Source organism: Syngnathus leptorhynchus, chromosome 12 (assembly GCF_054491065.1).
Source record: "Syngnathus leptorhynchus isolate UIUO chromosome 12, UIUO_Slep, whole genome shotgun sequence".
In the NCBI taxonomy this organism is placed as follows: Eukaryota; Metazoa; Chordata; class Actinopteri; order Syngnathiformes; family Syngnathidae; genus Syngnathus; species Syngnathus leptorhynchus.
Genome location: NC_141206.1, coordinates 8,494,951 through 8,522,144, shown reverse-complemented (window position 1 = coordinate 8,522,144; position 27,194 = coordinate 8,494,951). Strand labels below are relative to the sequence as shown.

The window sequence follows — 27,194 nt, the reverse complement described above, 5'->3', positions numbered from 1 at the left end:
GGGTCAACAAAGATCAGAAAGTCTTTACAAGCGCTTTCCCTCCACACTTTGCTTGTTGGGAACTTCTAGAGGAAGCATGCAACACATTTATGGTAAGTGTCAACTTTTTAGGAGATCAGTTGGGAATAATATTTGATGTGAAAAACAAAAATTGATAGATATATTGTTTTCAAAGGATCATGGTTTTATTTTTATTCATGAACAGCATTTTGTTCTTTTTTTGTAAGTGCTCTATTAACAAAAAAGTCATTTCATTCGATTCAGACTCCAAATTAAATCGGAGACTGCCCCCGACCGTCGACTCCTTCCTACAGGGAAGCGTCAGGATGAATCTGGAGAACGCTCATCTCTGGAAGTCCTTTCACAGTATCGGAACAGAGATGATTATCACAAAACACGGCAGGTAAGTTGGTTTCCTCTCTTTTTAGTTTTCAAAATTGACCTCAACGTTTTCTTTCAGGAGGATGTTTCCGCATTGCAGCGTGACCGTGACGGGACTGCATCCATATGCAAAATACGTCATCTTAATGGATATGATTCCTGCCGACAACTTCAAATATAAGGTTACATTGATTTATTTGGATTCTTTGAGTTTGAAAGAAAACACCTTCAACAGTCTGCCTCCAGACGTCAAGACTGCATTTCAAAGCCTTTGCTTGCTTCCTGTTTGTGCACTCTCAGCTGGAGACTCCATTAATTTGCATACTATTCAATGAAGGCGACAATACATCCAATGGCTCGTCAAAAAAAACTCACATTTGCGCAGAGAGCCACTTGGTCGCTAGGACACGGGCTTCAAAAATAAGAGGACAAGTCCTCTGCAAAAATATTGGAACGGCAACGTCATATGTGACTTGGGCCTAATAGGTGAGTCTCTCTGTAGTGGAAGAAGGACATATGGGAGGTGGCGGGGAAGGCAGAACCTCAACCTCCGGCCAGGTCCTACACGCACCCCGACTCCCCGGCACCAGGGGGTCACTGGATGAAGCAGTCGTTGTCCTTTCTCAAGATGAAGCTCACCAACAACACTCTGGACCAGCACGGACACGTGAGACACATCAGGTGGCCTTGATTGTGTGTTCAGTTTGCACGGCAAATTTTTGTGTCTTTCCTTCAGATCATCCTGCACTCCATGCATCGCTACTACCCGAGGTTTCACATCATCCAGGCGGAAAGTCCCTACACGGTCCACTGGGGTCCCGTCCAGTCCTTCTCCTTCCCAGAAATGACCTTTACTGCAGTCACCGCTTATCAGAATGCAAAGGTAGCGGCGTTGGGGCAGGGAGGGGGGTTCCTGACCCGACTTTAAAACATGTTTAATTTCTTCAAGGTCACCAAATTGAAGATAGACCACAACCCTTTCGCCAAAGGATTCCGAGAGGGAGGCACTCACACACAAGGGAAAAGGTAACTGTGATTAAAATGTATTTTGTAAATTCAATTCATGGCAATGTTGAAATGTTGCAAAAACGCTTTGAAAAAAAAAAAAAAAAAGAGAGACCCCCCCCCTCCCCACCCTAAAAAAAAGCAGGTGAAATGTACATTCAGAAGACTTTCCATCCTGCACTATGAATCTGCCATTTCCAGACACACACAAGTTTCCAGACAGTAACTGGAAAACTGTTGCTCTTTTCAATACAGTCGTTTTCTTCCAGGGCCTAATAAAAGTCAAGCTACACAAGCTATGGCATGTTACCAAAAATGTATCTTTCCTTTTTGTCAAACTCGCCCTAAAGCCCCACAATACTGACTGAGATGATCAAATAAAATATATATTTTCTTCGTAGGTGTCATTCAAGCACAAGGCATCCGGAGAAAATATCCTTGCCAGAAAGCAAAAAACCTTGCAAAAGTCCTTCAGGTAAAAAAAAAAAATCAACAAGTTTGGTGTTGCGCAAAAAAAGATTTGAGTCATGATAGGCGTGAGCTGCAATTCTGTCCCAGGCCTTCAGAGGGCGCCCTCTTCCTCTCAGTTAGAGGAGACAGGGAAGCACCAGGGTGCAGGAGCAGAGTCCGTGAAGGGGGGTCCACCTCCCAGCTGGACTCAGGACCCCTCAGAGTCTCTCCAGGCTGAGCCACTGGAGCTTCATGAGTACGAGTACAGTTGTGAGGAGCAGATGGTACCTGCCTCAGTGGCCTATCAACCCAACAGGTATGATGGAAGAATGAACTACCAATAAAAAAAGTCATCCATAACCAAAAATATGTCATCCAGGGCTGCGGAATATTCCAGACTTGTGTTCTCCAGCAATGACGAGGATGCGGGCCAACCACTCGCCACGGCGGAACATGGAGCCCAACAAAATGTCTACCACCCGCACAGCAGCAACATGGCCGACTGGAGTCAGTTTCCACTCTTCTCCTATTCCTGCTGGTGAATCCTCAGAATGAACCGGTGTTATTGGAGATGTCTTCTTTTCTGAGTGTTAAATTTGCATTATTATTTTTTACTGTAGTGTGCCTCTTTTTCCCTCCTAGCTGTAAATACTTCGAGGTAAAACAACCGTTCCGATCACACCGTGTGAAAATGAAGCTTCAAATGTGCTTCATGAACCAGTTGTATTTTTAGTTGTATATTGATTTGAAAGTACACAGACTTGCTATTTCTTTAGCCTCTTTATTAAAACCCAACAGTGTCATCTAGAGGAGTACACGTTTTCTGAAGCAAATTTGAAGCTTCATTTAACACACATAAAGGCAAGAAATTAATTTTGTCCCATTTTGAAAAGAACACAAACACTCAAATGCGTCTCCTGATGGGATACATTTGTCAGTCGTGTAAGATGACACAGTGCCATGTTGCTAAATGTCTCAAGAACACGACGTGCATCTTGACGAGCTACCTTTAAAAATCTTAACAGCTGACACGTTCCAGCAGCGTCTGGAAGATGGAGACTGTCAGACTGACGCACTGGCACACTTTCTTCCGCAACAGAAGGCACAAGCGTCTGGGCTGTAAATATTTTACAACACATGGAACTGGGACATTTAGAAACCTTCGGGGAGAATAAAAGTCATGTTTCTTTTTTTTTTTTTTTTTTAAAGAGGTTTTAGCAAACAGTGAAAGATGCCTACCTATATTATGAAAAGTTAAAAATGTGTTCATTTCAAAATTGGCCGCAATTCAACACAGCATCAATAAACTGGCACTAACGAGACAGAAATGGAAGAAAAAAGGGGAAGAATGAAAAGATGACCACTACGCAACTCATTAAAACCAAACAAAAACACAGAGCATGACACACAAACACTGAAAACACGCTAAATAATAGCAATGGGGAAAAGGGTGCGGCGCTAATGGACTATATAAAAGCTCGCATCGACTACTCTGTACTTTCATTTACTCAAACAAAGTGCACCGAGAAGAGGTCAGACTTGCTTGAATCAGTGAATCACATGACGTCAGCAGCAAACAATCAATGAACAGCGCTACATTGATTTGATAGCACATTAGAGCTTCTGTTTGTCCCCATTTTATTGGGGTTCAACTCAAAACACAGGTAACAGCCAGCAAAGTCGATAACAACATACACATGAAATAATATTACTTTCTATCCATCCTTAGTGGAAACAATGTATTCTGGAAAAAGCTGTGCTTCTGGAGATTTGAATAATACCCAATATTTTAAGATATAATCATATCTGGAGGCTCTGCGAGGAAAAACGGCAAATACAAACAAACAAAATCGCAACTCACCATTTCAGCTTAATATAGATCCAAGAAACTGTCATACTTTGTCAAAGAGTCCCATTACGTTGCCAAATGTCCAGTTAAAGTTCTCCAGTAGTCCTTGAATCCATAATGGCATATCTGCTGCAAACTTTACAACTTTCCATCTGATCCACACATTTGTTTTGCACATCCGGGATCGAACCTTTCGTGAACCTTTCGGGCACTAATTAGCCGCCACGCAAGATACGGAATTCAAGGCCGAACCTTTCGTGTTTGATTGACACCTCCCGTGAGCCAATAAAAAAAGGTTTACCATGTCATAGGTCCACACCAGCCAATCAACATCTTGTCCGTAAAAAATACGCCCGCCCCACCCGATGTGGTCCGTCGTAAATTGAGCGAGTCACGGCGAAGCTTCTTGACGTTTGACGCATTGAAAGGCCAATGATTTTTTTTCAAAAATCCATGCTCAATTGGTGATGGCAACCCAGAAAAAATAAATATATGTTCGGCAAAAAAAGTCTCGTTATTTTCTTATATATATTTTTTAGCTTGAAATAAGGCAAAATGGCTTTCAAAAACAAAATACGCAGTGGACAAAACAGTTTATAGACAAAAAGTGTTTGTGCTTTTGTTACTGTTTTTCAATAATACTTGAATGGATTTGGATGTAGGATTCCAATGTTTCAAGAACAGCTTCAAAATGACTTTTTAGGTGTTTGAGGGTAAAAATGACAAGAATGATAGATATGCCCCAAACATAACGTTAATCAGAATGCTAAATTTCATCATTCCTGTTGGTTTGAGGTGTTGGAAAAAAACAAAACAGCAAACATGCGCTTGCCTCTGCCCTTGAAAAGTTTTCCATCTGCTGTGTGGGTCAGCTGACTTTCTTTTATTAGCACTTCATTAAAATTCATTAATTGCTTCCTTTCTCTAGGGCACAGCCATAAAAAAAAAAAAAAGAAAAAAAACAGAACTGTCACGTATTAGTGCTACAGAACACACAAAAAGCTTTCCGTAGTAGATGTAAATTTTATTTACTTGTTCTGTACATAAAGGGTCAATACCAGCACGGGTGTTAACCATGGGAAATATTAACACGTGTCAATGGTATAAGAAAATAAAAGGCACAATTCTTAATCCTTAAGTAAAAGACAGGCTTGAAATCCAAGGAGTCCGGGGACACGCTAATACTGTTAATGCCATTAAAAACAACTCAGAAGCACGATAAGTTCACCTCAGGGAGGGTTCACCGACAATGGGGGGGGGGGGGTGTATTGCTTAATTAGTAGTTTGGATTGAGTGTGAAGACCGGGAGGTTGGAAAAGACAAAATAAGAATGAAGGGGGGGTGAACAACATCAAGCAGCATGTGGCCACAAGTGTCTCCTTGGCCGAGGGGCCCGTTTCCCTTTTGTTGAACAGCATCGCTCAAATCAGTCACAGCAACTCATCTGACCCAAAAAAAAAAACAAAAAAACTAGCAGACAAAGAGGCAGGTCATAATTATTATTATTTTTTCAGCAGATATGTCAAGTGTGTGAGGGCTCCTACAGTTAAAATAGAACCGACATTTCCACGACTGACACGAGGCAGCTTGCATAAAGAGATCGAGTGCTGCGCAGGCCCAACTTAAAAAAAAAAAAAAGCTTGTTAAAATCCTAAATCGACACGTCAGAGTAACATCATCTTTAAAAAGAAAAATTATCTTTCTCCGTCAGAAACAAGGCATTTATGGGCTCTCATTGGCTGACAGACGTGCGTGTGTGTTTCTCACCTGCACCTCCACATCATGTCACACATGCTATCGTGGAGTGCTGAGGAACCATTTGAGTTTCTAGTCCTCTGAAGGCCATATTCGATTCATGACAACAACAAAAAAACAATACAACAATCCCATGTCTGCTTATTAAATATTATGAGCAAAGTTCTAAGAATTTGATAGCAGGCTGTTTGGTACGTGAGGTTCCCCGCCACCGCTACGGTTGGAAGCTTGGCGCGGTTAGCTCACCGCGAAGACACCCCGCCTACAAACATCCTGTCCGTCGCAAATAAAACAAATTCTTGCCCCCAGGTGGCACAAGTCATCCAAATTGACACGGACGGTGGAGATCGGGATTAGCGATAGATACGCGTCGACTCCTTAGGCGGTCGTGTGTGTGTGCTTAATTAAACGCTTGCAGAGAGAAAATATGACATCGCCTCATTCACTGCCCCCCCCCCCTCCTCGCCACTTTTTATACAAATAGTCACAACATACACACACTAAAAACATGTCATGTGCTGAAGATACATTGTAGATAAAGAAATGAGATGGAACCCTGGTGTATGAACAACTTCTGGTCAGAGGGAGTGCGGTTCAGGTTTGGCTGGATCAACAGTCAAAGCCGTGCAGCAGTCGGTAACAGCGGTGGTGGTGGCGGGGGGGGCCCAGGGGGGTGGGGAAGGGGGCGGGGCGTCTTCTCACGGGACAGCCCCAAGCAGGAAATGCACACAGGGGGCGCGCGCACTCACGTCCTGGCAAGGAGGCGGACACTTAGGTCGGTCAGTCACTCTCATCCGGGTTCTGGGGGTCGAGGATTTTCACGTGGGTGAATGGGAAGAGACCCCGGCGTCCGTTCACCTCCCCCTCCCACTGACCGTTGATGTTCATCCGTGTCACCTTGACTAAGTCGCCCACCTGAGGAGGCAAGCATGAGGAGCGGTTAAAAACTGAAATAAAAAGCAGGTTTGAGCAGATGACTGAGTAGACGGCGGAACGGGTTCGTGACACCAACGCGACCTCCGCCCGGGGGTTGTGCCATCTGGTCTTGATCAGGATTACAGCGAAAGAAAAACCACACGGAAGCACGTGTGAAGAGACGCCATTTCTACTTTGGGCTTAAATGTCACTTCAAGAACATCAGACAATGTCTGGAGCAAGACTTTTTCTTTTTTAACGACGCCAGGAAATGACAATGTGATGAATGCTAAAGATTAAAATGACTCTTCCCCAGACAAAGGATGTAGCGCAATGTATCCATCAGACATATTTTGGATGAGTGATGCATTTGCTAAACTGATGAAATCAAGTTGCTGGCTAAGGATTTCGTTCCCTCGTCATCGTTTGGGTAGCGTGAGCCGGTTTTCATATCTGTGACGCAAGCCAAAAGCACACGCCAACCTTCGTTCAATAACCAAGCCCGAGGCCACGTTTATTTTTCGAATGAGTAAGTCATTATGTTTTAACGGTGGCTCCTCGAACGCCACACAAAAATGAACCCGCCAACCAACCAAAAAGTGCTCTGTCGGCCAAATTCCAAATGAAGTCGCAGAGATGGTTGATTGATCTCGCCGCTATGCATGCGATACGAGCAACTTATGCATCACGCGACACGTTCCAACATGTATGCGGCGATGCCAGCCGCGTTGGGGGTTACAAATTCTTTCCCGTGATACGCAACAGCGCTCATGAGTAGGAATGAAACCATTTGCATTTTCTGACTCATCACTGTCGTCTTTTATTATCCACCCCCCCAAAGCCAAACTGGGTGAGGCTTGAATGTTTTTTTCAGGCAGGAACTGTCAGATGCTCAGAACATTGCCTTCACTGAACAAAACAAATCTGGTATTGGAACTTTTCTGACATCATTCAGTCCGGTCCGCTACTTCCATCTTAACACTCAATCATTCTTTTTTCTGTTACCTCTAAAGCAAGAGCCGTCTTGTCGTAGGCGCAGGGCACTCGCTTCTGGATGGCTTTGGCCATGACGGGTCCGTTCTGCAAGGACGACAGCAGCGTGTTGACGGCTCCAGGCGTGCCCGGGGGGAGCGGCGACGGCGTCTGAGGCTGAGCGTAGGCGTGGACGAGGGCGTGCGAGGGCTCGGGGATGCCGTAGCTGTTGGAGTTGCGCGAACTCAGGTTGGGCTGGCCCGGGTGGGGCGCGGGTCGTACCAATTTCTCCACGTAGGGGACGGGGATCATGCCCACGCGGCCGTCTTTGCTCTTGGCGCTCCACCACTGCTCCTCGGGCTTCTCGAGGATGATGAGAATCTCGCCCTTCTTGAAGGGAAGGTCCTCGGCGTCGCTGCCGGTGAAGTCGTATAGAGTCCGAACATACTCCAGGTTGTCTTCTTGGCCGCCCAGGGTCTGGATCGGAGCGCTCACTGTGCTTGGGTACCTTGGAGACCACGATACAAAGGAAGGCTTTATAATTCCAAATGCTGGAAACGGTTTACGTGTGTTTACATCAGTCAGACATCCTCCGTGTTTTTCCGACTGCTCGGGAATGCTACGTACTAAGCTAACTTGCTCCATGTGTATCGCTATGAGCTGCTAAACCCTAATCATATGACAAGCAAGGAGAAAATAGAAGCTAAGCTAAGCTAACACCGACGACCCACCCATTCTGGCAAAAATGTCTTCAAATATTAATAAATTTAATGCAATTTTATCTCCATGACGATTTGGGCTATTGGAAATTTGCCACAAAATGGGAGAAAACAAAGAGGGGCTACATATTGTTCATACCGCTCAGATTGGCACAATGTTATCAGTGACGATAAGCCAAAGAGGAAATTAAAGAAAAAAAAATGACGATAACAGGCAAACCGGAACAAAAGCGGTGCTTCAAGGTAAGGTTTCAAAGTGTTTATCGCAACGTAGCGACAATTATCTCAACATTATTTGTAGTTCTTTTAAAAGATTGATTTCGATGAAAACAAACCACATGATAAATTCCTCTCGGCATAACATGTGTAGTTGTTGTGCAGCCATGTGCACCATTTTCAGATCCATCTTGATCCTTCATGACATAACAGTCTGCAGTCTGACTGAAAGTAGGTTACTTCCGATAAAAATAGCCCACCCAGATAACGACTTCGATCCGGAGGCAATCTTACATGGCAGTGTGTACTTTGTAACCGTCCTTACCTGGGAGCTGGTTCTATCAGCGTGGTCGTGTCCAGGTAATGGATTTTGTAGAACTCCAAGAGGGCAGCCAGGTGCTCAAACTCTTGGTCTCCGATCTTGAACCTCTTGCTGGGCAAAGAGTTGATGATATAGTGAGACACTTTAGAGTTCTCGGAAACCGACAACACGTAGTCCCCGGGGCAGGTGGACGAGTCTCGGACCAGGAACATGCCATGTCTTTGTCCTTGTAAACGATTCTGTGCCTCTTGGCGGTTCACGGGTCCAAAATACCAGGCCGAACGATCAGATGAGTCAAAGCGAGCAGTGGACATCTCTAATTGAAAATAAGTTCAATTCAGTCCACAGGTGAGAACCAGATGGGCTCGGTTATCGATACAACTAATCACTGCAGATCGGGGGTTGCAGGGCAGTTTGGAGGTTGTGGATCTTCAGAGAAGCCCCCCGCCCGCCCCCAGCAAATTACCTGACCGAGCTCACAAGCAGGCTGGTCCGAGCCAACTTTGGATCATGCTGTGGTTCCTTTGGAAAGCGGGCTCGGTCGAAGCGATCAAGAAAGACCAAACCAAACAAAAAACCGCCAAAGCAACAAATGATTAATGAAGCTTCCCCTTTTGCTTCCTCCTTCCGAGAAGACACTGAAGATTCTCGTCCGGTTAATTTATCTCCTCCGGTCAGTGTTGGTTCTGAGAAGAGGAGGAGGGGGTGGTGGTGGTGCAGAAGTGGCCTCAGTTGTTCGTCTGATAATTCCTCATGTCGGCTCAACGTAGCCGCTGGGAAAATGACTTAGCAGAAGCTCCTCGGCACACGCGTCGCGGAAAGGCCTACTCGAAAACCAGTCTCGAGTCGGAGCGGACTTTGGAGGCGGCGGAGGAGAAAAATGGCGGACCGCCACACGACGTCTTCACACTGGAGATGATTTCACAACGGCGGCTCCGCTTGTGCGCGTGCATGTCATCACGTGACACCGGAGCGGTGACGCGCGCGCGGCTAATATTCCTCCGACTCGTGTTTCCGTAATACTTCGATGTTCTTCGCGCACGTCGGCCCTCTACACGGCCGCCGAAGAGTGCGAGTACGAGTGGAAAAAAATGGCGACGGGAGGGCAGGTCCCGCTCTCAAAGTGCACGTCACTGACGCCCGGAGGGGGAGGTGGGAGTAGCAGGGGGAGAAAGGGAGGAAGGAAAGAAGAGGGGGGAGGGAAGGAAAGAGGAGATGACGAAGCTGGAATGGGCCCCACTCCACCGGTGTGAGCTGTCAATCATATTGCCATGACACAGCAATGATATATTAAAAAAAAAAAACCAGGTTCATTAAAAAAAAAAGAACCTCAATAAATAGAACCGGCGCTGAAAAGAAACATTAGAAAAGTGAATTAGCATGACATGCCATCTCATCGCGTGCCACAGAAAGAAGACGAAAAAAAGGAAATGTGGCTGGCTCCTTTGGTTTTCGAGGTTTCAGTCATCATTTCCCTTGTGGCTGCAGCTGAGCGGCTCTCAGCACTGCAGCATTACGTGCATGTTAATGGACCTAATGCAAATACTAAATGCGCTCCAAACAAAAGAAATCCCATCAAACATTCACAGCAAAACATAAAGGGCAAGGTCAAAGTTTGTATGATTACTATCAATTTTATTTGCTTAACTCTGCCTCCTCGGGGTAACACCTGCACCTCTGCAAGTGAGGTGTTTGCTGTGTTTCCTCGCTCTTTTAATGTAAGATGGCTGAAAGGTCAAAAAGGTTTCAAACATCACATCACAGTATGTCACTGCAAATGTTCTGTCACTTACACTTTGGAGACAAAAGTATTTAGATGCCTGACATGGAGTGAAAATGGAAGCAAAGATGGAAGGTGGCTCCCAATATTATGGCATGGATTTGAGTATTTTTGTCCATTTCTCTGGAAAAAACATTGGTGAGCTCACAAGTGTTGATCTGGGTGTCCCGAGATTAGGTGTTGAACTTAGTTCATCTAAAGACAACCTGCTGTCAAAGAAATATCAAACTAGCACTAATGCGGCCAGCCCGATCTCTAATTTCTTCAAAATTTGACCTCTTGACCCTTTGGAACATCCTCATCGCTTCAAAACAAATACCTAACTCAGTCTGCTACTGGAAACACATTCCAGTCATTTTGGACTTTGCATGTCCCCGTAGTTGCTGCTGAGAGGTGAGCATCTGGATCATCTCACCGCACCGTGCCCTTGACGTGGCTTCTGTGCACGGCGCGATTCCGTCTCTGGCGCTCCGCCACGGACGAGCTGAGGCCCTGCGTGAGTGCCGGCAGGGTCACGCCGGTCCTGGTGGGGGGATAAAAACACAATTCCTAACTAGAATGTGGACTGGAGTCAGATGCAGGACCAAAACAGTTGCTGATTCTTTTTCAGGCTTCCACTTGACTAAAATAGTGCCTGACCTGTCTACAAAAGTATTCAAGAGATATTTTTAAACACCAAAGTGTTTATTTTCCACGCCTGGATATGGAAAGGTACATTGAAGTGTTTGAAGCCAAATATAGTAAAGTAGGGCTGCAATTAAAGATCATTTTGATAATCAAGTAATGTCATCTATTTTGTCAATGAATCGAAGAATCGTATTTAAAAAGAAAACAACTTTTAATTTCTATCTCTTAATTCAAAGACAGAACACTTGTAAGAACACATAAAATGAGAATCACTTAACGTACATACGTTTTCCCTGTTTGCAGATCCAGTTTCGGAAATGTGTGGTCAGAGGATTTGCTGCAAAAAAAAAATTGCTCCGATAAGTAATTTATTATTTCCACGTCACGGCTAATACGGGGACGCTTTCTGATACTTTACCAAATATCATCCATAAGGAAGGCTTTGGTCAGGTTGAAGTTTTCGGGGGTAATTCTCTTGTTGAGCACAATATCTTTTAGCAACTCCTTGTAGCGCACAATCTAGAAGACGCAAAAGCGTTGCCGTGAGTTGATACACACAAATGGGTGACAAAGGTTTCGAAACGTGACCCTCACTTCCTGAGACTGCAAACTGTTGGTATTGTACAGCTGACGGATGATGAGCTCACATTCCCTCAGGGTGGACGCACGCGGTGGTTGAAACAGACCGTTGTGGACTTGTAGCGGCTGCAGCGAGTTGCCGAGACCCCCTGAATACTCGCACCCGCGATTTGCTCTGTAGGGTCCGTGAACCTCGGCGTAGTCTCCCATGTTTCTAATCAACAAGTCGGACGATAACATTCTCATGTTAGTTCACTTCGATTTCATATTACAGGAAATAAATCAATAAATAAATGGAACTTGGGCACATCTTCACCTTAGCATTTGGTTCTGTGTGGGTTCTCTCCCCCGGACGACAGGTCCAGTACCTACTTGGCTATGTTTTAGAACTAGAAGAACACAGCGGGGGGGGGGGGGGTTTAGAGTATTGTGCATCTGCTGTGTGAATCTTCATCTTACCTTTCCTACTTTGCTTGGGTGCATCCATAATCATCTTGTACTTTAACTCTGCAATATTCAAATAAAAAGAAATCAGGGTTCGTTCCAGAGAAACGACAAACCTGTTTAGTAAAATGACCCCAGTCAGATGTCCGCCTTCAATAGAGAAAATCACTTTCCTTCCACTTAACTCAGTTAAAACCATGGCGTTGCTATGCAACCAGCAACATTAAGAGTGCATTTCTTTCCATCATGTGAACAATCTCAGGAGTAAAAGCAATAATTGAGATGTACTCGAATGGGCTAGATTATCGCTCACCTTTATTTTCCCTTCTGAGTAAGTCCACTTCTTCGTGAAGTTTCTGAAGAGTTTCTTTGTGTTGTTGCTCCAGAAACTCGATGTTCCTCTGCAGTGATGCAACGCGGCTGTCCGTGTCAACGTGACTCGACCCCACCGTTGACCTCGCCGTCGACCTCGCTCCCTCTCGGTCCCCCGGGGGAAGGGCAGGCAACGGTTGCAGTCGGTTCCCCGGTAAACGTCGAGAAGACACCGGCACCCCGAGACGCCCGACTCTGCTCCACCGTGGCAGGTTGCGCACCGGCGGGAGCTTACTACTGGACATAGCCGTGCGTCATCCAGCTAGCTTAGCTTCGTTGAGCACTTGTCGTTAGCAAGTAGCGACAACTTGGTCAAAGTTGCAACAATAGTTTCTGTGCCAACATTGTTATTGAACACAAGAATCTTCTAATTACAATCCATGTTGGTCAACAATACAATACATGGCAAAGAAGAGTAGTCCAAGGTAACCAGATAAGATCCTAAATTGCCCTCTGCATAGACGCCTGTTACTATGGCGACAGTCCACCTCTTTTAATGCCGCGTTCTAGTTACCTCGGATTAACGAGGACTCCCGTTGTTTTCGTCAACAAAGATCGGACGTGCGGTTAACGACACAAAGATACAATTCGTCAGAGTGCATGGTATTTTATACAGACAAACACGAAAACTACGCATCCGTGGAGATATGGTTGGTCAATTTAGGACATTTAGATTCATACTTGTTCTGTCTGATTTTATTAAATTGATTTTGAGATTCAAACGATTTAAGAAATTCTGACTTTTGAGAGTCCTTAAACGCCTTCTAACTATACACAAAGTAATATCACATAAGTCTGTAGTATTTTGAACCCAGCCAAAACAAAACGACATCAATAAATGTAAATTAAAAAAGTAGCATCACGACATCATCTCCATTCCTTTAACTTTATTCATGTTGCAACAGTAAGGGTTATATTACACACAGGGACATTGAGATAGTGTCTTGCCATACGTGACAATGTGAAAATGTCTTACTGCAAGTTCAGGAGAAAGCCTTTTTGGAAAAACAGACAATATTAGATGGTGTGGTACTGTTCCCCTCCGCACCCGCAGATCCATAAATACAATGACGGCAATAACTTAATTTACAATTCCTAGAAGTGATACTAAACACAAATAAATGACAACATCCGGGCATGTTTTCACACACACGTACACACTCAAAACTTTTGACTCTTTGCAGGAGAGCGCGAACCTTCACGATGGTTACACTTCATTTTAGATTCATGGGAATGCTTTGAACGGCAGTCGGGATAATAGCAACTTGTCAACATCCTGCTCAAGAACATTACAGCAGAAAACAATACAAGACCCCCCCGCCCCAAAGTTACCTTAATGCATGCAAGCATTCTCTTCATGGTGACCAGAGTTGATAATAATTGGGATGGCCGGTAGCAATGATTGTAGGGGAGAGAAAAAAAACAAACAAACATGCACTCACTGCTGTATATTGACTGAGCAGGATGAGTGCTGGGATGAGTTGAAAATAGGAATGTACAACTCAACCATTTGACACATGCTGGTGGAAAGAAATATACCCAATATATATTTTCATATGACAAAAAGGCCTCAAAGCAAATGAAGTATATTTCAAGAGGAGGAAAAAGCTTTCATTCTGGTCTCCTTGTAAACTATCCTGAGCTTTTTGAAACGGGAACATCTTAATAACTTCGCAATATGAACTTATTACTACTAAATTGCAAGTTTCAATTTCATGATTGTGGCCCTACTCCTTCGTCATCAGAAGAATTCCTTAGTTTCATGGGGGGGGGGGGGGGGTGAGATTGTGTCAGGTTCAACATTTCTCACAAGCCTCCCCCAAACATGCTTGCATGCATACAACAATGTACACCTTTGAAGGCAGGCAAGACAAGCATCAACCATCTCCACATTATTTAAAGGAATCTGATTGGGATTCAGAGTTACGCCTGGAGCTCATTCAAAATAAAACAAGCAATAATTCGGATCAAATATTTAACATGAGCACTGCAAATCAACACATTTCAAATTCAGGACAGAATTGTCGCCTATTGACTACTCTGAAGCAAAAAAACGCGATATATTTTTTTTGAAACCCTCGTCTCCATAAAGCTTTTTTCGTATGTTCTTAAAGAAAAACGTTCTCTGCGTTCACAGCATCCCTCCGTTAATGGACTCTCTCACACTAAACACACAGTAACTATGATACAACTGCGCAACGTGTGTGTGGCAGTAGGAATCGAAATGAGCTCATCAGTCAAGCAAACAAACAGAACAATATTTGACGTTTGTCGCGCGTTCCACTCTGTACAGTACTTCAACAGTGCAAAAACATTCGGGCAGCCCCACGCGGCTTCTCTCCTGTCCCATACATTCCGCAATTTGATTATACTTGCTTAACCACGATGATTGATAAGATACAAATAATGTCAAAGAAGAAATAAGGATGATTAAGGAACTGCGCACAAAGACAAACAAACACGCTCCAGTTAGCGGAGCATCGTTAGCGCTATGACAACCACGGACGCTAACATCTGCCTTTTTTCTTTTTTTTTGGACCCTCTTTGATGCAATGTTGGAAATGTTTTGCATCGCCTTCTTTATGGAAAAGCAAGTCCGTAAAGTGTCAAATTGAGCAGTGGGAGCTAAATTGAAAAAATATTATAAAAAGGATTAAAGTCATCTTGGCGGTAATTCTTCTCCAGTTTGTCGGCAATGTTATGTACAATGTAAGCAAGCGATTAAACCGACGGGTTTGAAACAAACACTCAAAGTGGTATCATGTGAACATACATAATATGATGAGGATGATACTTGGCCACGCCCAGCTTTTTTTTTTTTTTTGTCTACTGTAGCTCCGTGTAGGCGTGCAGCTCAATGTGCCTCCGTAAAGATGAAGCGTGAAGACAGTTCAGTTGTCCGCTGCGTTTGACTTGTCCGTCGTCAAAATGCACGTTATGGTGCGCTGGAGTATCGATATATTTATGACGACTTGGCCATAACTGCTCCTGCAATGTTGCTTCGAATGGGGCTGAGGTGGGGGTCTCTCAAACGAGTCCCAATGCAGCGATGTGCATCTTAACCGACATCAGTTTTACAGAAAGGCATGCCCATGTCCGCAGCTTGAGTTGTATTTTTTTTTCTTTCGGGGGGTGAAGTCGATGTTTGACAGGACGTGAGGTGTTGAGATGAAATTTATCGACAATGAGCAAGATGGGCGACGTGGTTTTTCTTAAACGCAGAGCCCGGACTGCAAGGCCGTGAGGCGCCGCTCGATACACTCTTTACCTGCACGCGGAAAGGAAAGAGAGATGTAAGCTGGGATGAAGGGAGCAGGTGACCATTTTCCGGATGGACATCTGACTTACATTTGCTCACGCTGAGTATGTCTTCCTGTTGGGTGAGAAGCATGGAAAGGCCCTCCATCAGCAGGAGGGCTTTGTGGTAGCGGTGGATGGATGCCTCCCCCTGGTGGAACATCTCATCCAGAGCAGCAGACTGAACCTATCGTGACACCACAGTTTTGTTTCGTCTGTCAGCCGCCATTTTGTCTTTACAAAGCGCGTGAACGAGAAGGTTCATTTTCTGGCTTACCATCTGCACGGTGTGGCTAAAGAGCAGCCTCTCAGCCGTTATGGAGGTGATTTTGTCCATTAGTCGGTGTTTTTTGGAAAAGAAGCACTCCAGACGCGTGCTGAGTGAGCGGCACGATGCCACGCTGGACTTGTACAAGTCATTGAGCCTCCTCACGACTGTCGACGGAACATGTTTGGTTTTAGTCCTTGCTAATTTGGGCCGATTCTAAACTGAACGGCGCATACCTTGTTTGACCGTAGAAGACGGGTAAAGTTTGCCCTGTTTGACTCGCTCCATGGCTGTTTGTATGGCAGCAGACAAAAGTTCTGCGGTCTTGAGGTACAGAACCAGCTGTTCCGCGTGGCTGGTGAGACAAGGACAAAAAAAACAAGTGTGTATCTTACCATTTTAAATCAATGAGCCACTGAATTATCTATTAAGACACAATTCAGCTGAATTTCCAAAACACAATTCTAAGCCAATAAATAAATTGGTACTCCAAGCTTGTCACTGAGTCATGAATAGCAAAACATGAGCGCTCTTTAGCACATTCCCAAAGTATCCGTTTTGTCTCCACTGTTAAATTTCAATGACTACAAATAGGCACCGAGGTAAGCTGTGCCTCGGACAAAAGAAAAAAGCAGCGCGGGTGACATGCCCTTACCTCCACTCTCGGCTCAGCGAGCTTATCTGATCTGCCACCAGGCTCTGCTGCAGCAAGAAATGAGGCTGAGCGGTATCAAGCGGGACCCCCATGGATGAGATGCCACGGGCACCGGCCACCTCCATCAGACAGTAGGCGAAATCCAGCGTGAAGCGCAGGCTCTGCACGGTGTCGGTGTGCTCCTGCTGCGCTCCCGCGGGGACGGCAAACACGCAAAAGGCGGGTGAGCGCTTTTAAACTGACACAGGGTGCCATTCAAACACTTTGTGGACTGACTTTTATCATTCAGTGACCACCTCGTGCTTCTGCTCTTCCTTTCAGCTTATCTCACCTCCATAAGGGTCTCCTCAGGCAGCTCGGGGGCCTCGAAGGTGATACGGCCGCCCATGTTGGCCGTGATGGGATCGAAGAAGTGGTAACGGGGGCTGGAAGAGGCGTCGAAGCCGTCGCCGCAGGTGGCTGTCTGGGGATGGCGGCTGTTGAAGGAGCCTACCGGGCTGACTGATGCGAATGAGCCTGAGGCGGGAAGATGGCCAATGAATCAAAAACAGCGAGGCGCACACCATCCATGATATTTCATCACGTTGGTGCCAATACTGAAAATGTGTGGGTCACGTGTCGCTCGCATTCGTTCGACGTTCGAATGAGTTGGTGATACCTGAGTATTTCCTCTGTCTGGAGGGCTGTGGCGGGGTGCCGCCGCTGGGAGGCGAGCCGATGGTGAAGACCACCTGCGCGGGGCTGCAGGAGCCCGGAGCAGTATACAGATGACCACCTGAGGGCACTGTGGAGTAAAAAAATGTTTTAAAAAGTGGCGGCGTGACCTCAGAATGATGCGGCGTCAAAAACATACCGGCTATGTCGATAGCCTTTTCACAGGCCATGTTCTCTGTGCTGCCTCGGTCACACACTGCTCCGCCCGTCCCAAAGGCTGCCATCAGCAACATGTCGGAGAGGAAGCCGGCGCTCTGAGATCTGTAACGCGCAACGGGGAAGCTATGCAATTGAAGTTTTGCATCCATAAACCTCCCATTTGAGTGTACAGTATGCCAGAGCTCGTCTGTCATAGAGGAGAGTCTTTTTATATTCAGACTTCCCAGTAGTTGGCTCAACGCGTAGGAATGAAAAATGATAGCTACGATTGCATTGTTTTCCTCTCGGTAGGAAAAATAAATAAATCATGCTTTAATAATTAAGGGCAGCGATTGCCGATTCCAGCTCTCACCTTCCAAATCCCCTGCCGTCATCGTTCATCCTGTGGACGTAGTGTGAAGGCTGAGCGCACTGCGTGGGCGCTAGCTGTCCGGCATCTCTGGGCTCCATTTGCGCAGTCCTGCTGCTAGGGGAGCCCACTACCAAACCCTGCTGCGTCAGGAAGTTGACAAGGTTTGGAGAGCTGGGGGGTTTGGGGAATTCGAAAGGGGGCATAGTCTGCAAACGTAAGCGACAACAGAGCTTTGTTTCAGCGGTTCCTGCTCAAATGGTGTAAAGGAGAACAGCAGCAAAATAATGACTCACCCTTGAGGGGGAGCCCAGGATGGTGGGCAGCGGGCTCCGCTGCATCAGCTCACTGAGGCGGGGGGACGAGTGCAGCGGACGAACTGTCATCAAGCCGGCACCCGGGACCACCACCGGGTCAGAGTGCTGCTTTCGGATCTTTTGTCTGCCGCAGCCGGTGGTGCACTCTAAAAGACAGGGGGCGCTGTGGAGCCGCGTGCCCAATCCCGCCGCGACCGGGGAGTGTTTCTGAGTAGTCGGCCTAGATTCGGCATGCTGAGCCGCTGCAAAGAGTGTGGGGGGGAGAGAAGGTCAGTGGATTTCTGAGAACTGACATTCGGCAGTATAAAATATCATTCGGGACAAATAAACCATATATCTAATTTCCAGTTGGAAAAATCATCCTCTCAATTACCTTGAGGGGAAAACTGAAATGGTCTCGCTCCGCCCAGTGAGAGCCTTCGGGTGGTGGCCACGGTTCCGTAAGGTGGGGAAGGCCCGGTCCTCGCAAAGCCCAGCGGACTTCCGCTGCTACAACGATGCACCGGAGTGGACAACCTACAGATGTGAGTTCATTTACAGTCCCGGTAAGTTACAACTCGCCATACACAGATGTTGCTGTTTGCGCGGGATGACACACACCGGGGAGAGCCTTCCTGTTTGGCCGTATAAATATGCTGCTCCAAGCGCTGGTAGTTGTGCACCTGAGTGGGAACTGGGATTGGCAGGGAGTGACCGTGGTTTCCACTTGGACCAGCATAGTTACTACCCGAGGACTCGCCGGGCCTGCCGAGAACAGTCAAAAGATTCAAAAAATAATAATAAATGTCGGGATCTATTTGCAGGTTCCTTCACGTGGCTAAATAATGACGTGAAGGTTTTCAAGACATTAGGCTCTGTGGCGTTACCTGACACGACTCGGAGAGCCACTATAAGACGGCGAGTGCGGTGGCGATTTGGCTTGGACGCATAAACCAGACGTCAGGAGAGAGCTTGACGGAGCAAATGAGTAGAAAATGATTTACTCTGCAAACAGTCCGCGTCTCTTCAGTGTCTGGTTTTTTTTCTTACCCGCTGTTCATTAGACTGTCCTGCAGCACTTTGCTCTCGCTCGTCAGCTCAGCCGCTGCGGGGGATAAACGCACATCTTACACATTATCTGTTTTATTATCTGTTATTGGGACATTGAAAAGAAAAACAAGTCTCTTTTGCTCTCAGCTTACTGTTGAAGTGAGCAGGCACGATGACAAAGTCGTCCGTGTCGCAGGAGGAGGAATTCTTGCTGCTGCCGCCTCCTCCGGACGAATCCTTGAGAAAGCCGGTGGCCTCCTGGGTGGGGGAGGCCAGAGCTTTGGCACGCAAATGCTGCGGCGCATCACCAAGCGATTGCTGCGGAGACAGGAAGGTGGCGTGACGAGTGATCCAAAGACAACAACAACAGAGTGAAATGCGAAAGACCTGGGTGGCCTCTTGGTTTCAAATAGACCTTTGTTAATCATTTACACACAGATGGGGGTGGAGAGACTAAAGATATGATAAACACCCACCGGTGGAGAAGCCAGGTGCGAGGTGGAGGAACTGCTGCAAGAGCTGGCAGAAGCAGAACTCGGGAAGCAGGTCATGGTCACTGTTGGAGTTGCTGAGAAGAAAACAAATACATTTCCCGACATAAATAACTTTGACTCGACATCAAGTAGCTCTGTTGCGCAAATATTCGAACTTACTCTTTTTTATGGACGAGCTGGTGGCTTCCAAGAAGGGATGAGAAAAAAACTCATCTGTGGAAAAAAATTACCAGATTATATTTGGTCGCTGTTTTTTTTTTCCGACACAATTTTCCCTGAATATTTTAATGTGACTGCTGTGGGAAAGCTGCTTCCTGTAAACCATCAATAAAGTATCACTAACTGCCTTGTTTAAATAAGAGCAAAGGGGGGGGGGGGGGGGGGAAGGTGCATCACAAAGGCAAACAAAGCCTGAGGCTCAGAGTTAAACCCGACTGCATTGAAATGCGTAAGCCAACATCATTTTTGAGTCCCAGCCAGCAATTTGTGGTTGGTGCATACGAAAGTGGCAGAGTGGGGCAATTCTGCAGATTAAAAAAAATATACACTGCCCTTAGTTTATTGAACTTTTCACAATTTTGAGTTATAGTTATTTGTGACACAACTCATTTTAAAAACTATTTTAATTCATTTCTACTCATTTGAAAGGTCTTGGGCCCAAACTTACCAAAGTCCATGCGGTCCTTGTGATTGCGCTGCAGCAGGCCCCGTAACAGATGCCTCAAATGGCTGGAAGTCTCTCGGGGAATGCTGCAAAAATGACAACACTGTCATCAGATGCACTTCAATATGCGGGCAGTGTTGAAAAAAAAAAAGAAAAAGCAGCTACTGACTTGGGGCTGAGGTTCTTGTTTTTCTCGTAAAACATCCTAAGATCCTGGGGACTGCTGGCCTAAAGGGTGACATGAAAGACAAATTAGTCAGTAAGATTGCACAATGAATTTTAGTCTGGTGTCAGAGAAGTGAAGACAAACGGAAAAATAGAGCAACTTTAATACCGTTGCTAAGGAGCAGTTTCGGGAAAATGGTTGAAATTAGTCTGCGGACATGATTCTCAGTAGAGCAACTAAGGCGCAACTAGGGCGGTTTCCCACTTATTGAACTGACATTTCATTAGCTTCAAAGTTGACATGTCCAATGTGTTTGCCAAACGGCGCTGCAGCTCCTGACATTAACATGCGGATGGAGTCGAGCACACCCTTGAGGCATCCAGCCTTGTTGCGAGTACCTGGAAAGGCGCCTTTCCAGTAAGGCACTGAAACACGATGGTCCCGATGCTCCACAAATCCGCCTTGGCGTCGTAGTTTTGGGACATGATGACCTCAGGTGCCTTGTGAGGGAAGAGCAAAACTAATTTGAGATCAATATTGTCACAGGACTCCAGAGGGATGACTAATGAGGTGATTAAGCTTCGTTTTTACTACGGCGAGCTTCTTTCAAAAGTAGGCGCTGCCATGGTCTAACAAGGTCAGATTCTTATTAACATTCTCCCAAAAAAAAAAAAAAAAGGGCACTCATTACCATGTACATAGGTGACCCGCAGAGAGTTGCTGCCATCATGTTGTTCTGAAGGTACCTTGCAAATCCAAAGTCCGCTGTGGGAAGAGTTGAGCGAAACGGATTCAAGAAGCGAGTATATATTACGATTCGCAATCGAGTAACGCCGAGCCTACCAATTTTGATGCAAGTGTTATTGGAGTGCGATTTCCGTCCTGGCGGGTAGGAGAGCAAGATATTCTGAGGTTTCAGGTCCCTGTGGATGATGCCTTTAGCCTGCAGGACCCGCATGGCGCCCGCAATCTGCTGCAGGAAAACCCGAATGGTGTCCTCACTCAGTGTGCCTTTTGCTGCCGAGATAAATGAAAACATTTAGGCGTTTTTCGTTGCTGTTGATGGTATGGTTAGGCGTTTGGGATGCTTCGCTTACAGTGTAGGTAGTCGGCAAGGTCACCGCCGTTACAGTACTGCAACGTGAAGAGAATGAACGAGATTAGAGATCGCAAGCGGTAGATTTCAATTCGGTTCGGCACGCGTCGTTCTTTGACACCCCTTTATTTATTTTTTTCTTGCAGTAATCATAAGTAAGCTGTACCAAATTGAACTGTGCTTGTCTGTGATGTGTAACCATGGTGATTAAGTGCCACAAAAGATTGCGGTGCAAAAGAGCATCAGCGGATCAAGACATTGATTTCTTGAGGAGGACAATGCAATTCAAGACCCACGTCAGCATTCATCTGAATGAACACGGGAAATTGTGTCCTCCAAATGACTTATTGCCAGACCAAAATTAGCCTAAAAGTTAGCATCAGATGACGGTCGCCACAAGATAAACATATGAAGATAATCAGCTGGCTTGTTCAGGACAGTGCCCCCCCCCCCCCCCCCCATGCCAGAGGACGGGGACTAATTTTAGCTCCAATGCTGACGTAGCACAGCAGCGAGCAAACAAAAGGGCAAAGGCCGCGGTGGGCTTACCTCCATCACTAGGTACACTGAGCTTGCAGTTTCCTAAAAGGGGGAGGGGATGAAAAGAAAATATGTCAAAAACAGACCAAGACAGGAACAGGTAGTTCTTGAACTGACGGATTGTGTAAAAGGCTTGAGACGTCAATAAAAAAAAAAAATAAAAAAAAAGATTTCAAGTTTTGGGCCAAAGGAAGGACAAACACATTTATTTTTAATTTTATGTTATATGAGTTCTAGGTAGAAACGTTTTTTTTTTATTTTTTCCCCTTTGGGTCTTTAAATCACAAGACATTTGAACAGGGGTGTGTAAACTTTTTATACTCACTGTAAGACTAAAAGAGTGCCTCATTTGTCAGCTTTGTGCGAGACAACGTGGGGGTCTAGGTAAAAACAAACTCTTATCACATGGGAACAGATGACTGTGGTCTGGAAGTGCTCCAGACAGAGGCTGTTTTTTTTCCCTCAAAAAACAAAAAAGCCCAAAAATAGAACAGTTGTTGTTTATGTGAATAATGGCATCAACTCCCCAGCACGTGCTCGTCTCAAAAAAAAAAAAAAAAAACTTCAACTATTATCACCGCATTTATGTTCATGTTTTTTGATGACATAACCTGCATGCACTTGAGTCATATTGAAAAACAAATTGCCTCCCTTGAAGTGTGCTGTGTAAAATGCAAGGTTAGAAAATGAATCATCTTCTGGGATGTTTGAAAAAAAAAAAAATCAATGTGTCAGTGGGTCATGAACGATAAAAACGATACCACAAATTTCCTACTGTGACTAGCATTTCAACATGTGTTGAATAAATGACTTTTGTAAACAACGGCGGCGCACACAGAAGCTCCTTTGTATGTTTTTAAGTAGGCTGACATTCCTGATCGACTTGCACCACTACAAGGTTCAAAAGTGTAAACAAAGTCACGTGATCCTTTATCAAATCTCAAGCACGATAAGATACCGTCCAAATCTCATCTTGACGGGCAAACCTCGACGGTGTGCCAAAAAGCCAACACCTGCCTAAGTGGTGACGTGTGTCAGGCCGTCCCGACTGGGTGTCAGGCATGTGCGTGGCCAGACCACACCGAATGCCAACGCGTGTTGCTAGGCAACAAGCACCCGTGACTGTTGAATCTCAAGCGCTGCCTCTCTATGGGCCTAAGACCTTAATACTGCTAATTTTAAATAGACGGTACACAATTACACTAAGCAGCAAAAAGTTGGAAACTAGAAATGAATAAAGTAGAACGGCAAAAACGGGCAGACACTGCGCAAAAACTCAGAAGAGAAACTTTCCCAAAACAATAAAAAAAAGTATTTTGCTGCAAAGTCTTGCTTTAAAAAAAAAAAAGAAAACAAAAGAATGTGGCAGGCGACACAAATGGGTCATGTGGCACCAACACGGATGACGGCCCATCTGCTCAGTGCGGCGAACGCAGACTGATAGCAAATTGGGACAGCGAGCGGCCACATAATTACGTGCATAAACAATACAGGAAGAGTTACATACCTGAAAGTCCAGTAATGCGACAATGTTTTCATGCTTGAGTTCCTGCAAAAGAGTATTTCTAATTACAAATGTACTCAATGACACAATGATCCATTTTATTTTTGTTTCAAATATAAATACTTCTAACTCTATAATACTTACCTTGAGTATTTTAATCTCCTTCCCCAGTAGTGTTTGGGATTTGGCCAGGTTTTTCTTATTGATGCATTTGACTGCCACCTCCCAGTCATGTTTCTGACGGGAGAAAATGCACACAAATGTACACGCTGTTATTCCCGATGAAAATTATTTGGGGGAAAGGAATAGACGTGAATCATCATGTGTTTTATTTAAATGCAGTACTACTTTGAACTCAATTACGTATAAAATATATGAACCAAAATCCTAATTCTAAAGGTGCTCCATCTTCAATATCATTATGATACTTTGCACTTGTTTGTGCCGCTTGTCTCTCTACCAGAAGCCAAAAGTCATTTTTTTGTTTGACAGGGTAGGTACTGCATGTGTTATTACAACATGGCCTGCCTTGCAAATTATAATTATGTTTTAGTAACTCTGGCAAATTTCATTTTGTGCTTATGGTATGTTAGCTCCTCCCCCTTCTGGGGGTCCCACGTGCAAGTTGGTCCTCTAGAACACATTACATCACAGTCTTGCCAAGTGGAACAAACATGAGTGTTTTGGACTTCAACTTTACAACACTTCCTGTGTTCTGATGCAATGTTCTTGTGGAGGGCCAGGTAGTCTGTGCAGTGGTAAAAAAAAACAACAACAACAAAAACATGACAAACCTTGTTGTGATGCTGTTTTTTTTTAATCTACACTCTTATTTATAAAAGAATGAAGCAGGCCTCTTATAATATTGAGCAAACACCCATCTGCACATGAGCTCTGTATGAAAATACCGGTTTGTGTTATCATAATAAATTAGCATGATCATGGCAGTTGAGGAACATGTTTTAACGTGTTTATAACAGCCTCGTGTTTCATGCCAGCCAACCGACAAACGTCTCAAATTAGAAAAAAAAAGTGCAACCACCCTAAGCAGATGGCTGATGTAAAGAAAGGACATTTAAAGTAATGGCAATGATTTGGATTTCATGTCAGTATTTGTAATTGCAGTGTTATTACGCTAAAGAACATCCAGAACGGGCAGCTAGGCCTCTTAAGGTCGCACCATGAAAACAAACAAGAAATGGCCGGTCGCTGGGTTTCCTTTTAACCAACACCGAAAAAGCAATCGCAAACGTTCTAACCACATGATAGACAATTCATGTCGTAGTTTAAAACACGTAAAAATCCGGACAACGACCACTCACCTCCCGATTCTTGCCTTTAAAGACGACCGCAAATGCGCCATGTCCTATCAGGTCTTTCCGACTGAACTCGAATCTGCCCACCGTCTCCATGATGCACCTCAGTCCGTTTTAAGCACTATTTGGACCGGGTCAGAGAACCGGGGGGCCTGCGTTCACCCTTTTTGCTAACAAGCTCGCCTCTCTCCTCAGCCAAGCGGGGGCAGCGGCGGGGACAGTCACCCCCTCTTTCACTCGCCAGGAGCTGCCGTCCAGACAACACACGGCCCTCCTCTTTCATGTTCGCTCGTTACGGAGTTTCACTCCCGACGAGGCCGAGCGAAGACGTCCATGTCTCGTACACCGAGATCCTCAACGTCGAGCTCACCGAAGGGAGCAAGCGGGCCTGGGAGCCAGCTCTTGTTGTTCCAGCTTTCGCAAATGACGTGCCACCTTAAAAGCAGCTCGCACTGCTGTTTTGTTTATATACAGGAGCTCCTCGCCTCTGTCGTCTTCAGCGTCAACGCAATCACACAAAAAAAAGTGCTGCCTGTTAACTTAAATAAAAAAATGGGATGTCGACGAAGTAGGTTAGGCTTAACTCTACTCCATTATCGCTTCAGATAAAAGCGGAGTCGCTCACAGTCCCAGCAGCATCGATGGTCCCAACAAAGCAGACGCTGTGGTCTGGACATTAACGCGCATGCGCAGGGGAGCACAGCTGTAGCTTTGACGTCACCGGAGTTCTCAGTAGTCGAGTGTCATTATGGGCTCATGATGTCAGGACCTTGCAAAATAAACATGCAAGTTTATACAAGGGGGAGATATAAGCACGGATGGTTCCTGATCATCTGCATTGTGAGATCAATGTGGCTGTTTTGGGATGTGCTTAAAAGAGCTATTTTAAAATGTTCACGGTTCACTACCCTGTCAGCCATTGCTACAAACAATTAGCTTCAAACATAAACAGCTTCCAAGACAAATTAAATAAATTGTTGCATTTGTTGGACAGAATTGTCCAAAAAACAGTATTTTTATATTAGGTTTTAAACATCTTAAGAATAGGAAACAATGCCACCTAGTGGTCAAGGTCAGAGAGTTTACTGGGTGGCGTAAAATTATTAAGAAATACAATGCAAATAAAGAAAAACCAACAAGGCACAAAATATTAATATTTTTTAATGTGGTATATGAAAACCATCAAGCCTGGATGAAGTCATGACTGCCTGACTTTCTGGATGAAGTCATGACTGCCTGCCTACCTGGATGAAGCCATGACTGCCTGCCTACCTGGATGAAGCCATAAATGCCTAACTGCCTGCCTGGATGAAGCCATGACTGCCTGGTCCGCATTTCCGGCAGTAAGTCGGACTTGTTCTCTGTGACAGTTGGATTCCGCCAAGGCTGTTCTTTGTCAGATTCTGTTTTTATGGACAGAATTTCTAGGCGCTGCCGAAGCGTTAAGGGGGTCCGGTTTGGAGACCTCAGCATCGAGTTTCTGTTTTTTGCAGATGACATGGTGCTGTTGACTTCTTCAGGCTGTGATTTCCAGCTCTCACTGGAGTGGTTCGCAGCCGAGCGTGAAGCGGTCGGGATGAGGGTCAGCACCTCCAAATCCAAGTCCATGGTCCCTGGTCCGAAAAGGGTGGAATGCCCTCTCCGGATCGGGGATGAGAGCCTGCCCCAAGTGGAGGAGTTCAAGTATCTTGGGGTCTTGCTCACGAGTGAAGGCGGGAGGGAGCGCAAGATCGACAGGCGGATCGGTGCAGTGTCGACAGTAATGCAGACTCTGTACCGGTCCGTCGTGGTGAAGAAAGAGCTGACCTAAAAGGCAAAGCTCTCGATTTAACGGTCGATCTATACTCCTGCCCTCACCTTTGGTCGCGAGCTATGGGTTGTGACCGGAAGAACGAGATCCAGGATACAAGCTGCCTAAATGAGTTTCCTCCGCAGGGTGTCTGGGCTCTCCCTTAGAGATAGGGTGAGAAGCTCGGTCATCCGGGAGAGACTCGGAGTAGAGCTGCTGCTTCTCCACGTTGAGAAGAGCCAGATGAGGTGGCTTGTGCAGCTCATCAGGATGCCTCCTGGGATGGTTTTCCGGAGCATGTCCCACCGGTAGGAGACCCCGGGGATGACCCAGGACGCGCTGGAGAGACTATGCCTCTCTCTATGGCCTGGGAACACCTTGGGATCCCCCGGGATGAGTTGGATGAAGTGGCTGGGGAGAGGGAAGTCTGGGAGTCCCTCCTAAAGCTGCT

The 27,194-nt window shown here is 45.6% G+C and overlaps 4 protein-coding genes and 1 long non-coding RNA gene across 7 annotated transcripts in view; 1 reads left to right on the top strand and 4 right to left on the bottom strand.

Moving 5' to 3' along the window:
- Positions 1–3,896, bottom strand: part of LOC147048270 (uncharacterized) — a 41,869-nt gene extending 37,973 nt beyond the window's left edge. Inside the window, exon 1 of the long non-coding RNA XR_015067819.1 lies at positions 3,698–3,896. This is a non-coding gene — a long non-coding RNA (uncharacterized LOC147048270). The remainder of the gene's footprint in view (positions 1–3,697) is intronic.
- On the top strand, positions 8–2,478 carry LOC147048271 (T-box-containing protein TBX6L-like). The gene is made up of 9 exons (XM_085927008.1): positions 8–92; positions 265–403; positions 461–563; positions 884–1,048; positions 1,118–1,264; positions 1,331–1,407; positions 1,788–1,861; positions 1,945–2,152; positions 2,216–2,478. Exons 1-9 carry the CDS (start codon positions 77–79, stop codon positions 2,376–2,378), a joined length of 1,092 nt encoding a protein of 363 aa, XP_085783134.1. The 5' UTR covers positions 8–76; the 3' UTR covers positions 2,379–2,478.
- Positions 3,897–4,695: 799 nt separating the features above from the next.
- crkl (CRK like proto-oncogene, adaptor protein) lies at positions 4,696–9,720 on the bottom strand. Its single transcript, XM_085926994.1, has 3 exons — positions 8,588–9,720; positions 7,361–7,835; positions 4,696–6,355 (listed from the first exon to the last, which is right to left on the bottom strand). The coding sequence occupies exons 1-3, from the start codon at positions 8,896–8,898 to the stop codon at positions 6,221–6,223; spliced, it is 921 nt and encodes a 306-aa protein (XP_085783120.1). The 5' UTR covers positions 8,899–9,720; the 3' UTR covers positions 4,696–6,220.
- Positions 9,721–10,198: 478 nt separating this feature from the next.
- LOC147048268 (coiled-coil domain-containing protein 74B-like) lies at positions 10,199–12,883 on the bottom strand. 3 transcript variants are annotated; one of them, XM_085926245.1, is made up of 7 exons: positions 12,328–12,883; positions 12,030–12,077; positions 11,887–11,959; positions 11,586–11,784; positions 11,410–11,510; positions 11,274–11,328; positions 10,199–10,887 (listed from the first exon to the last, which is right to left on the bottom strand). In XM_085926245.1, exons 1-7 carry the CDS (start codon positions 12,629–12,631, stop codon positions 10,771–10,773), a joined length of 897 nt encoding a protein of 298 aa, XP_085782371.1. In that variant the 5' UTR covers positions 12,632–12,883; the 3' UTR covers positions 10,199–10,770. The 3 variants fall into 3 exon arrangements, with proteins under 3 accessions (XP_085782371.1, XP_085782373.1, XP_085782374.1); XM_085926247.1 differs by having other exon boundaries at positions 11,278–11,328; XM_085926248.1 differs by having other exon boundaries at positions 12,039–12,077.
- Positions 12,884–13,258: 375 nt separating this feature from the next.
- On the bottom strand, positions 13,259–25,616 carry ulk1b (unc-51 like autophagy activating kinase 1). Its single transcript, XM_085926293.1, has 27 exons — positions 24,961–25,616; positions 23,783–23,875; positions 23,642–23,683; positions 22,144–22,176; positions 21,596–21,632; positions 21,342–21,515; positions 21,190–21,263; positions 20,897–20,998; positions 20,502–20,560; positions 20,336–20,418; positions 19,828–19,881; positions 19,651–19,742; positions 19,327–19,492; positions 19,175–19,229; positions 19,012–19,095; positions 18,746–18,889; positions 18,519–18,661; positions 18,125–18,387; positions 17,832–18,037; positions 17,460–17,581; positions 17,265–17,390; positions 16,938–17,122; positions 16,607–16,791; positions 16,188–16,306; positions 15,961–16,118; positions 15,735–15,870; positions 13,259–15,654 (listed from the first exon to the last, which is right to left on the bottom strand). The coding sequence occupies exons 1-27, from the start codon at positions 25,048–25,050 to the stop codon at positions 15,599–15,601; spliced, it is 3,081 nt and encodes a 1,026-aa protein (XP_085782419.1). The 5' UTR covers positions 25,051–25,616; the 3' UTR covers positions 13,259–15,598.
- Positions 25,617–27,194: the final 1,578 nt, after the last annotated feature.